Source organism: Chrysemys picta, chromosome 14 (assembly GCF_011386835.1).
Source record: "Chrysemys picta bellii isolate R12L10 chromosome 14, ASM1138683v2, whole genome shotgun sequence".
NCBI lineage: Eukaryota > Metazoa > Chordata > Testudines > Emydidae > Chrysemys > Chrysemys picta.
The window spans coordinates 44,535,919-44,548,854 of NC_088804.1; the positions used below are offsets into that span (position 1 = coordinate 44,535,919).

The 12,936-nt window shown below is 46.0% G+C and overlaps 1 protein-coding gene across 1 annotated transcript in view; it reads left to right on the forward strand.

Moving 5' to 3' along the window:
- Positions 1–12,936, forward strand: part of PMFBP1 (polyamine modulated factor 1 binding protein 1) — a 354,325-nt gene that overhangs the window by 180,173 nt on the left and 161,216 nt on the right. The window contains exon 5 of the mRNA XM_065567688.1: positions 4,684–4,816. Coding sequence (XP_065423760.1) covers positions 4,684–4,816 — 133 coding nt within the window. The remainder of the gene's footprint in view (positions 1–4,683; positions 4,817–12,936) is intronic.

Consider the following 12,936-nt stretch of genomic DNA (forward strand, 5'->3'; position numbering starts at 1 on the left):
GCAGCCCTCCTTATCGAGATAGAGTCTACCGCGTCTGAGGCCACCTGGAGGGCTGCTCTGGCTACCGCTTTGCCCTCTTCGAGGATTGCTTGGAACTCCTTCTTGGGGTCCTCAGGCAGCAAATCCCCGAAGTTCCCTCTAAGCTGTGCAGCTGCACCACTGCCTATTCAGCGCCGCTCAGGAGATGCCTCTCCCCCGGCCCCGGACCTGCCGCGGAGCCCCTACCCCGACCCAGCCCGGCCCTGGACCTGCGGCGGCTAGGGGACAGGTGCCCCAGCCCCGACCCCGACCCAGCCCGGCCCTGGACCTGCCATGGCCGGGGGAGAGGCGCCTCTCCCCCCCCAGCCCAGGTGCTGCAGTGGGGAGAGAAAGCTGGGGGGAGTCCTCTCTCCCCACCATAGCCCCAGGCAGCCCCATTGCACCCCAAACCCCTCATCCCCAGCCCCACCCCAGAGCCCGCACCCCCAGCTGGAATCCTCACCCCCACACACCCGAATCCCTCTGCCCCAGCCCTGAGCCCCTCCTCTCCGGCCCCATGCCAGAGTCCACACCCCTGCCCCTCTGCCCCCCGCACCTCAACCCTGAGCCCCCTCCCGCACTCCAAATCCCTCAGCCCCACTCTGCCACATGGATTTTGTTACGTGCACCGTTTGGAGGTGATGTGGGGGAAAATTGGGGGGGAATACTGTGGGCCACACCTGACAAAGGTGCCTGCAGTTAGAAATGGCTTGTCTGCATGACACTGATTGCTCACAGCTACTGTTCTCAACAGATATCAGGCAAAGTGTGTGAAATCTTTAAATCTTTAACAAATCTCTCATTAATCCCGGCTAAGTAGATTAAAACCTACTGCAGGCTTTAAAAGGAAGCAAGCTGCTCAGTTGTAGGGCACTGAAAATACAAATGGTGGAAAAACAGTCAAAACAGATTGGCTTACAAATACCAGGAAGTGAGCGGCTTTCATGCAAGTAGTACCTAAGGAGGAACAGAGCAGGATGTTCCCAGTGCTCGGAGTACTTCTGATTCTTCTTGTGGATCAAGAATTCTTTCTGTAATATGTTCAGGTGTTGAGGTAGGGCTCAGCTTGATGATAAAGCCCTGAATTTCAGAAAAGCCTGAACATAGCCCTCTGTTACTGTACCTACAGGTCTGTTCATGCTACGTGGAACTTTCACCATCTAATTGGTGGGTGCAATGGGTAGTTAAATACCTAAGGACTGTAAAATGCACCCAGCACTGGAAGGTGCTTCTGTAATTGAAAAATCAAGCTGAGATTTTGTGGGATCAAACTCTCAGTAGGATTTGTTTCAATTATAACTGAAGTTATGGATTTATTCATTAAAACCTTCTGTTCCTTTTCTAAGTTCAAAAAAAGAAGAACAGGAGTACTTGTGGCACCTTAGAGACTAACAAATTTATTAGAGCATAAGCTTTCGTGGACTACAGCCCACTTCTTCGGATGCTGTAGTCCACGAAAGCTTATGCTCTAATAAATTTGTTAGTCTCTAAGGTGCCACAAGTACTCCTGTTCTTCTTTTTGCGGATACAGACTAACACGGCTGCTACTCTGAAACCTTTCTAAGTTCAGACAGTTTATTACAGCTTTTTAAGAAAAAATTCTGAATGGAAATTCTCTAAACATTTTATTTTTACATTTAATAAATTCAGGGAAAAAAACCCCTCATGGTTCATGTTTTAGAATCCAGCTATGTAGTTTGGGGCCTGTTGCCTTCAGCGACCCCTTTTTTATTTTTATACTCTCCCTCTTTTTTCACCTGTCTGTCTGTGTCCCTGCCCTTTCTCCCACTGTATGTTTGCTGGTCCTTCTCCATTAGTGGGAGAACTAGACCTGTGAATGTTGGCACTTATATGTCTTAAATCTGCCCAGAGTCCTTAGCCCCGGGATTTCAAAGAAACCACCATGACAGTTGGCAGTGAGAATTCTGGGTTGCGATCTGATGCCCCGGGGTGTCATGTGGCTGAATGAAGATTGCTCATCGGGATTCAAGGTGACAAGCAAGGGAGCGGGCAGGTTTGTTGAGCTAAATGAGAAGGAAGGGAGATCAGGAGACTGTTTGTGGGATGTCACTGGAATTTTGAAGAAGCTATGTTGACTGACTGACTGACTCCTTTCTGCGTGACCATATCCACCTCTGAGCCCAGCTTTGTAGAAGTTGAAGGCTCCTGCAATCCTTTCTTCTGCTGCTTACCTCCTGTGTTCCCAGGAATGCAGAGTCTTTAGTGTAAGCTGCCTTAGTTCACAATCTCATGGGTCTGCACCGCTCTGGTTGATAGTGTTCAGTCAGTGGGGCCAAAGGTAGTGCTCCTGTTTTGTACCATATGCTCTGAGATAGGCCAGAACAGTGATCTGAATGTGGATGATACAACTAAGCTCTTGATTTGCTCCACGTTTATTTCCTATATGTTAGAGGAAGAGAAGCTCATTGACGGTTCTAATCCTGCTATGGCAATTGTTCTGTTAAAAACCCTGGCACTTCTAGTTAAACAAAATGACCTTTTCTCCAGCCACATCAAGGAAATGGCTGAAAAATGTTCCTAATATGGTAAATAGTTCTTGTCATTTGCCTCAGACGATCACAGGATATTGTAGTTAAATGCTGAGATCTGCCCAGCCTGCTCCCCAAATGCTCAGTTTCCTGGCCCTGCAAATTGCCTAAGGGTGCGATAAGTAGGTTAATACTTGCTTTAGGGTTCGCCTGAGGGTTGGCATTCCCAGTAGGCAGAGCCGAGTTCTGTTTGTGGTGGTTGTGTGTGTCTGTGAGCTCATGCACATCTGAGCCTGCAAGGTGATTTTCATTTGCTCCCATTTTGTTGTTGTATGTTGTTCCCTTGTCATTTTTACCGCAGCAGTCATGACTGCTATGTTTGTTACAGATAGGCTCCTACCGACCTACACACACACACATACATACGCTTGTTGATTATAAATAGTTGCTTTTTTGCTGCAATTTGCTTTTTGTCTCTCCTCTGTGTTCATTAGTTCCTACTATTGTCCTGCCCAATTTCTGACTCCTTGGTTGGGAACAGGCGGTGGGAGCAAGAGACAAGGGGAGAGAAGTAGAGGAAATGCAAACGTGGAATTTGCGTCTCTGACTGCACAGACAACTTTATTACAACAAGAGGAAATGGATGCGGGTGTGTCTTATGCTTCCTAGCCATAGCCTACGTGCTGGATTCTCTCCTGGCTAACCAAGGACAGAACCCAGCTGTAATGCACTGGCAGCAGAAAGTCTGCCTGGAGGAGGGTTGCAATGGCACAAGGCACCTGAAACCCCCATTATTTTGCTTAGGGACCCAGAGCCAGCCAGTGCTGTCCCAAAAGTGGGCAGCACCAGCCAGGGGCCCAGGAAATGCATCCGATGAGCATATCCCCTAGGCATTATCCACTAGCGAGGGGTCTGTGGAACCCAGAATGTAAGTTAAAGCTCTTTCCTGGAGAATCCCTGTGACTAGCTCTGTGAAGAGCAGCTTCCTCCACTGGCTTAGGGGATGCAAATTGCATACCCAGCCTGTCTTAACGGGGTGAATCGAGTACCACATATTCCCCTCCTACTTAAAGCCTGTGGGAGAGGAAAACTCACCTGTAAATCTCAAGGGGTGTATTAGCTTGACAGTCTGCTGAATCTTCACCTTGGAGAGGAAGGGCTGGCAGCTCTGCAGACAGTACAAGGCGCATGGCTTGCCAAATGCTTTATTGGGCTGAGATCTGTAGGAAAACACCCTATAGCTCCCTGTCCCACAAGAGAGATTCCCTCCATGCTACCTCAAGTCCCCACCACTCCAGCTCCAGTCGCCTGGCACACTATCCTACTGTACAGCCATTGATTTGCCATTTTGAAACTGCTGTGGGGGGTCCTTGACTCCTTCCTTTTTCCTGGGCACACTGTCTTCTGAGCACCCACATAGCAGCCACAAAGGAGGTGGGGATGACTAGGTGGTGGTGCAGAATGCGATCACCTAGCTGCCTTCCCCCTCCCCCACCTATTCTTGTAGATTTTTTTTGTGTGTGTGTGATTTTGCTCCCCTTTGCACCATGCATTGGATGGGAGCATCTGGGTTCCTGTGTGGACGGTCATGGCCATGTAGCTGCTGTCTCTTTACCATGCCCTACCTACTGAAGACAGTGACTGTGTGTACAGGGCTTTTGGTGTCCCCTGCACGGGTCCTACAGCCTTTCTGCACCCTGCCTCACTAGTGTCCTTAGGAAGAGGCTCTGCCAAGCCAGACAGTGGCATGGGGGGGGGGGAGGTAGGGATTGGGGCTAAATCCCAGCCGGGATTCTTCCTGACCTATGCAGTCAGGGGCAGCTGAATGTGAACTTCGAAAGGGCTGTTGTCATGAGAGGCCAGCCCTGGGGTTTGCTGACCAGAAGCAGACGCTCCGAGATGTAAGAGTTGCTCTGTTTATGGTGGTTTTTTTTATTGCTTGCTAGAGTTTAGACTGTTCAGCTGCAGGAAGGAAATGTGGCCAGAGACTTTGTATTTTGTCAGCTGAATCCTGTAAATTAGCAGTAGTTTCTAGAGAGGATGTCTTATTGCTTAACCTGGGCCACCTGTGCACATTCTCTCTGGCTGCTAAGAGTCATGTCACAATGACACGTCTCTGATTTCTGTCCTTCCTCTGCTGGGAGTCCCTTTTCACTGGTATTTTCATTTGTTTCAGTGTCACTCCACCACAGCAAATGATGGAGCAAGAAGAACTGAGAGTTCAACTGGCATCTAAAGAGCAGCTTATTCATCAGTTAAATGTCCATCTGAGGGAGGCAAATCACAGCCAGGAAAAGTCAAAAGCAGAGGTAGGTTCTGCCTTGCTTGCAGGTACCATGTCTCTGGTCTGAATGAACCATGCAGGAAGGTGTCTGCACAGGTATTTCTTGCAACTCAACTGCTTGTAGCACTGCTGGAAAGCCTAGCTTTGTGAATCCTAAAAGAGTCCAGTCCATCACAGATGACGACCACTTACGATTGGCATTGGGAAAGGAGTAGCTGGTGGAGATGAAAGATTCAGATTCCAGGCCACTGATTTACAGTGAGACAAGATGACACGGTGCTGAAAGGATTGCCCAAGTGACGGAGTGACCATAGGTTGTGGCTAGTGGTGACTGGGTTGATGGGGGGGTGATCACTGAATCTGATCACCGGTAAGGAAAGGAAAGGATCTCCAGAGGCAAGTTAAGAGGAGTCGTAACCACATAGACACTAGCACTATGCTTGAAACAGACCCTCACAATTCCCATTGTGAAATCAAGCTAGTCATTTTGAAAGAACTTCCATGGAGGGAACATGAAAACATCTGCTCAGTGCAGAGCGGCAGTCAAAAAGACTAACTGTGTTGGGAACCATCAGGAAAGGGATAGATAATAAGACAGAAGACATAATGCCACTACATAAATCCATGGTGTGCCCACACCTGGAATACTGGGTGCAGCTCTGGTCACCCCATCTCAAAAAAGATTGATTAGAATTAGAAGAGGTGCAGAGAAGGGCAACAAAAATGATTAGGAGTGTGGAGCAACTTCCATATGAGGAGAGATTAAAAAGACCGAGACCATTCAGCTTAGAAAAGAGACAACTGGGGGGGAAAAGAATAGAGGTCTTGAATAAAATCATGAATAGTGCGGAGAAATTGAATAAGGAAGTGTTATTTCACAAAACTCAAGAACCAGGGGTTACCCAATGAAATCAATAGGCAGCAGGTTTAAAACAAACACAAGTTCTTCACTCAGTGCACGGTCAACCTGTGAAACTCGTGGCCAGGGGATGTTGTGACAGCTAAAAGTGTAACTGGGTTCAAAAAAGAATTCGATAAGCTCATGGGGGATAGATCCGTCAATGGCTATTAGGCAGGATGGCAGGGATGGTGTCCCTAGCCTGTTATTGCCAGAAGCTGGGAATGAGCGACAGGGGGTGGATCACTTGATGATTCCCTGTTCTGTTCATTCCCTCTGGGGCACCTGGCATTGGCCACTGTCGGCAGACAGGATACTGGGCTAGAGGGACCTTTGCTCTGCCCCAGTATGGCCGTTCTTATGTTCTTATCTGCAATAGGTGCATTGCCCTCATTTGTGAGAGAATGTGTTAGCTAAGATGATCAGGTGATATAAGATAAGATGTAGCCCCATGCTCTGGGTGTCCCTAAACATCTGACTGCTAGAAGATGGGCCTGGATGACAGAGGATGGATCACTCAATAATTGCTCTGTTCTGTTCTCTCCCTCTGAAGCATCTGGCACTGGCCACTGTCAGCAGACAGGATACTGGGCTAGATGGACCTTTGGTCTGACCCAGTCTGGCCATTCTTATGTTCTTACTTTCTTATACATCCTTAAATACGCATATAGCTAACTACCAAGCAGTGATGGCCCGGTATCAGTTTGAATTGTGGGAGAAGATGGCTCTTTGCACAAGCATCTACCAGAGGACTAAAGGAAGTTGACATCATCCATTATTAATGAAGGCCAAAATATAGTCAGACATTCCCTTAGGGCATCATTTGCCATATCTGATGCTGTCTCTAGATCATTGGCAACAGCAATAACTCTATGTAGACATGCTTGGCTTCTCTCCCACCGGGTCAGGGCCAAAATAGAAGATTTACCCTTCGACGGAGATGGTTTATTTAGTGTTAAGACTGATGACACATTGGTAAGCTGAAGGAGATTCTGTTACAGCTAGGTCTCAAGGACTCATGCTACCTTACAGAAGAACTTGTACCCCAGTGTTCAGATATCACAGACAGCACATACCACCTTCTTCATCCACTTCTTATCAGAAGAGGTAACTGTACCATCAGCAGCACTATCAGCAACAAACATTCTCAGATACATGACAGGAAGAAACACTTCAAACTTCATATGAGGATAAAGAATCCCTCAGCCACATCTGCTTTACCATATGCCAAGCCTCAGGTTTGACCAGTTAGTTGAGACCTTCAAACCAATTTTAGTAAATCAATTTGGGAGCCCTCTGTCCAAATTTTACAATTCTTGGACAACTATCATCTTGGACTGAATGGGTTTTAGATAAGTAAAAGAAGGTTTTAGTGTCCCATTCAGATCACTCTCTCTGTACAAATCCCTCCCTCCCTCCCTCTTCAGGGACCCCTCCCACAGGAGCGTGTTATGGATAGAAGTACAAGCTCTTCTGAGCATGGTTGCTATAAAATAAGTTCCCTTGGCTGCCAGAAACAAAAGATTCTACTCCCATTCTTTTCTAATCGCCAAAGAGAAGGGAGACCTCAGACTGATTTTAGATCTCTGGGATCTAAACAAATATATCAGGAAGTTTCCATTCAGGATGCTTTCCTGGGATCTAATTATTCTGCTCTAGATTGGTTTGCTGCTCTTGAACTCAGAGGCATATTTCCACATTCCCATTAGACCATCCCACCAAAAGTACTTATGCTTTGTCCTTCATTTATACCTCTTTCAATGCAGAGTCCTACCTTTCAGTCTCTCCACTTCGCCCAGAGTATTTACAAATGTTTAACTCCAGTAGTGGCACATCTAAGAAAGCAAGGTTCTTCTGTATTCCCGTATTTAGATGATTGGTTGCTGAAGGACCAATCCAAAGAAGAATTAGAGGCAGTCATTCAGAACACTTATTCTCTATTTGGAACCCTGGGTCTCATCATAAACAAACAAAAATCACTTCTCATTCCCTTCATAGGGGAGCCCTTTGACTCTGTCAAAGGAAGGGCCTTTCTGCTGGAGGAGAGGAGTTTGAAAATAGCAGATTCCCTACCTTCACTGATGACACCCAGTTTATATGGCAGGGCTTTTTCTGAAGCCACTGGGACTAATGGCATCGATGACATTTGTAACACCTATGCCAGACTCAGAATGAGGCCTCTTCAGCATTGAGTCCTGAAGAATTTCTATCCCAGTATGGCCAGCATGTTGAAGAGGATTACAGTACCGCCCGAAACTCTTCATTCTCTTACACAGTAGTTACATCCGCAGAATGTGCCCAAGGAAGTTGTCAAGGCTTCTTCCCCTCTTTGAACTTTAGGGTACAAATGTGGGGGCCTGCATGAAAACTTCTAAGCTTAACTACCAGCTTAGCTCTGGTCCGCTGCCACCACTCCCAAAATGCTAATTCCCTTCCCTGGGTAGCCTTGAGAGACTCTTCACCAATTCCCTGGTGAATACAGATCCAAACCCCTTGGATCTTAAAACAAGGAGAAATTAACCATCCCCCTCCTTTCTCCTACCATCTCCTGGTGGATCAAGATCCAACCCCCTTGGATCTTAAAAACAAGGAAAAATCAACCAGGTTCTTAAAAAGAAGGCTTTTAATTAAAGAAAAAGGTAAAAATCATCTCTGTAAAATCAGGAGGGAAAATAACTTTACAGGGTAATCAAACTGAAAGAGCCCAGAGGAATCCCCTCTAGCCTTGGTTCAAAGTTACAGCAAACAGAGATAAACACTCTAGCAAAAAGGTACATTTACAAGTTGAGAAAACAAAGATAAAAACTAACACGCCTTGCCTGGCTGTTTACTTACAAGTTTGAAATATGAGAGACTTGTTCAGAAAGATTTGGAGAGCCTGGATTGATGTCTGGTCCCTCTCAGTCCCAAGAGCGAACAACCCCCAAAACAAAGAGCACAAACAAAAGCCTTCCCCCCACCAAGATTTGAAAGTATCTTGTCCCCTTATTAGTCCTTTGGGTCAGGTGTCAGCCAGGTTACCTGAGCTTCTTAACCCTTTACAGGTAAAAGGATTTTGGAGTCTCTGGCCAGGAGGGATTTTATAGTATTGTACACAGGAGGGCTGTTACCCTTCCCTTTATAGTTATGACAGAAGTATTCAACCCATCTCAGCCAAAATTCATAGTAACCCTGGATGCATCCAAGGTAGGCACATCTTTAAACTCAGGTAGTAAAGGGTCTTTGGAGCCTCAAAGAATCCCAGTTACACATAAATGTATTGGAGCTACGGGCAATCCATTTGGCCCACAAAATGTTTCTCCTGCAGATATGCAATAAAGTTATCCAGGTTGCCACAAACAACATGGCTGAAGTTTATTACGTGAACAAACAAGGAAGGACTCATTTGACCCACCTGTTCAACATAGCAATAGAGCTATGGGATTGGTGCATACAGTACAACATTTACCTGATTGCCTTACATATTGTAGAAGAACACAACAAGTTAGCAGATTGCCTCAGCAGAGAATTGTCACAAATGCACAGATGGCCCCCAAAGAATTCATTAATTCAGGATATCTTCAAACATTGGTGAGTCTTGACTGCAGACCTGTTTGCCACCACACTCAATGCAAAATGCCCTCTTTTCTGCTTAGAAGCAGGAGTGGACAGTCAATCTTTGACAGACACATTTCTCCCCAACTGGGGAATGGATTTCATGTATGCATTTCCCCCATTCCCTTTAATTCCCAAAGTTCTAAACAAACTAAAGCAAGATTCTGCCAGGATGACTATAATCACTCTAGCGTGGCTGAGACAACAATGGTATGCCGACCTACTCCACTTATCCCATGTCAATTACAGAACTCTGCCATTATTGATGGACCTATTTTCACAGCCACAGGGGAAAGTGCTCCACCCAGATCTCAAATTGTTACCTCTAACAGCTTGGGTAAAAGGACTTGGATGGGAATAGAGCGCTCATGCTCCACTGAGGTTCAGTGAATGTTATTAATGCTAGGAAACGCTCTGCTAGAAAGTGTTATGACTTCAAATGGAAAAGATTCATGATATGGCAGAAAATGGAATTGTAGATCCAGTTTCCGCCCCCATTCAGATGGTCTTAGAATATCTGTTACACTTAGAAACAGAGGGTCTGTTGTTATCACCTGTTAGCGTACACTTAGTGGCTATTTCATCATACAGACCCCTTTTCTCACATGACCTAGTGGAGAGATTTTTGAAGGGTCTGCTGAATCTTTATCCAGTCACCAGGGACCTTGTCCCCTTGGAATTTGAATTTAGCACTGACTCAAATGAGGCCTTTTGAGCTATTATAAAATTGCTATTATAAAAGCTGGTTTTAAGGAACGGTGAAATAGGGAGCAATCATTGCTGGTATATGAATTGGTGAGCTGCATGCACGAATGGCAGATTCCCTCCCTATCCTGTTTTCCATTGGACAAGGTAGTCCTTAGGCCACATCCTAAATTAATTCCAAAAATTGTTTCCGATTTCCATGTAAATCAGTATATAAATGTATCTGTATTTTTTCCAAACCTCATATAAGTACGGGAGATGCTAGATTACAGTCTTTAAATGCAAAAAGAGTACAGTCATGTTACCTGGATAGAACTCAGGAGAACAGCTAAAGTCCTAAGTTGTTTATCTCTTATACCAGCTATTCAAAGGGTAGGACCATTTCAGCGCAATCATTATCTAGATGGGTCAGACTTTGTCTAGAGGAGTGCTATAGGGCAGCTTTGCTTTCCCCTCCAGGTCCCGTTAGAGCTCAGAGTATCAGGGAATGGCTGCATCTCCAACAGTTTTCAAGCACATTCCCATTATTGACATTTGCAAGGCCTCTTTGTCTCGCTTCCATATTGAGGTACTGCTCTCCAAACGTCCCAAGAAAGGGAGGATGCAGAGGGCACTCGAAGAAATACAGGTTACTTGCTTGTAACTGGAGTTCTTTGAGACACACTCTGCACATTCACACTCCCCGCCTGCCTTCCATGCTTCTGCAGAATCCTAATTGTATCATTACTCAGTATTTCCTATTAGCATTTTGAAGGAACTGAGGTGACAACAGTGCCAACGCTCCTTCTATGGCCCCGCCCCTGACTGGCACAAGCACTGGGCACAGGAGGGAAGGGGTGAGATGCCTCTAAAAGGCACTGCTCTAGAAGGTTCCACTGTCCTAGCTGCACCAGGCTGGCGCATCCTAAGGGTGGGAATATGCAGAGGGTATTCAAAGAAGAACTCCAGGTACAAGTAACCTCCATTTTCCAATCTTGTTGATGACCCTTATGGGGCCAATATGTTTTCATGTGATGGAATTTCTGGGTTTTAATTTGCCCTTTTTTTTTTTTAAATTAGGATGTTTGTGCAACTTTACTTTGTCCCCGTTGTGTGTGTGTGACTCACGATATTCTTTAATTACACCATCATGTACTATTTTTTCCACAGGATACCTGCTCCAGTCAGTGCACAGGGTAGACAGTGCTCTAGGAAAGAATCAGGGTAGTGCAGTTAACGATGCTGATTTCTGTAGAATGCTGCCTTGTTTGTTGCAGAAGTTGGAAGGTGTGAAGTGAATGAGGGAAGGGATTGCAAGAAGGTCTCATGGTTCAGGCAGTTAAATGTCAGCCTCTGCCACGTAGTACCTGTATGATTTTGGGCAAGTCACTTAAATCACATTTTTCACAGTTGCCCATTAATTGTGTGTTCCTCATTTTCTAGACTGCCCAACTTGAAACACCTGAAGTCTGATTTGTAGAAGTATTGAGCACTCACAATTGCAACCGAAGTCAATGGGCGCCGTGCTTTGAACATAAAAAGTCCTATAAAGTGAAATATTAGGCACTAGATGTCTCAAATTGAACACCTAAAATTAGTGGAAGCTTATGACAATGTTGGTCTTAATTTCTCTCTGCCTCTATTCCCCATCTGTAAAATGGGAATAATTATACCCCTTTTCCCTCACAGGGGTGTTGTGAAGATAAATTGATTGATTGATGTTTGTGAAGCACTCAGATATTATAGCAATGAGCACTTGTGATGGGATGTACTTAGGGTTACCACCTTTGAAATGCAAAAAAACCAGCACTCCCCCCTCCCGACAAGGCAAGCCCACCGCAACCCCAACCACAAGGTAACTCTGCAGCTCCCCCCTTTCAACAGCCACGTATAGTATCTAGAGAGAGAACACGTCTAGATGAGATTGATGATAAACGGACGTTTGTATTACCAGCATGTTTTGCCAGCCAGTCTTTGTAGTCTGTTTTGTTTAGCCAATTGCCATTGACTGTGCAGTTTCTGATGCGAGCTTTTTTTTTTTCGGGAGTGTAGTAGGATCACTTGCACCATCACCCTGATCTTCGATTATTTAATACGCCTCACACATCTCCTCATTCTCGCATGCCTCAAACCCTCTCTCGCACATGCGCACACGATGGTGGGCAGGCAGCTGCTGTATTTTCAGCTGTTTTGATCTGTCATCACTTAAACTGGGAAGTCAGAACACTACAGCATCTTTAGCTGGACACAGAAACTTTTGTCATTCGCTATCCCTGTGTATTGTGACGCTAATGAAAATCTTTAGACCCACGTGAAAAACGTCAGCAGATTACATTATTTTTCTGGCAACTAGCAAATCCATAAAAAAAAAACTGACCAGGCCAGTCAAATACCAGCTGGGTTATAACCCTAGGTGTACTGGGGCCTTTGAGGCCCCCTGCTGGAGGCCTCATGGACCTACCAAACCCTGCCCCAGAAAAGGAGCAGTGAAAGTGGGTCCTCCAGTCCTGCCTAGAAGGGCTGCAGGGAAGCAGCCAATCAGAGCGCAGCAGACTCAGTTAAAAGGAGCTGCAGGGCCTGAGCAGGTCAGTTGCTGGCTGGGACCAGAAGGGTGAGGAAGGAGTGGACGGCTGTGAAATTCCACAGGTAAAGAGACTGGGGAGAAATCCTGCTCAAGCAGGAACAGGACTGGGAAGCTCTCCAGGTGCAGGGACTTGAGAAATTAAAAAGTGGGCAGAGACTGTTACAAGCTCTCTAGGCAAAGAGGCCTGGGAGAAGACCCTGAGAAATCAGGACAGGGATGGAGCAACTCTTCAGGCAAGGAGGCCTGGGAGAGACCCTGCTCAAACAGGGAACAGACAGAGTAGCCAAGCAGTTGATGGGACAGAGTGGGAAGCAGCCCAAGTAGGGTGACCAGATAGCAACTGTGAAAAATAGGGACAGGATGGGGGGTAATAAGCGCCTATATA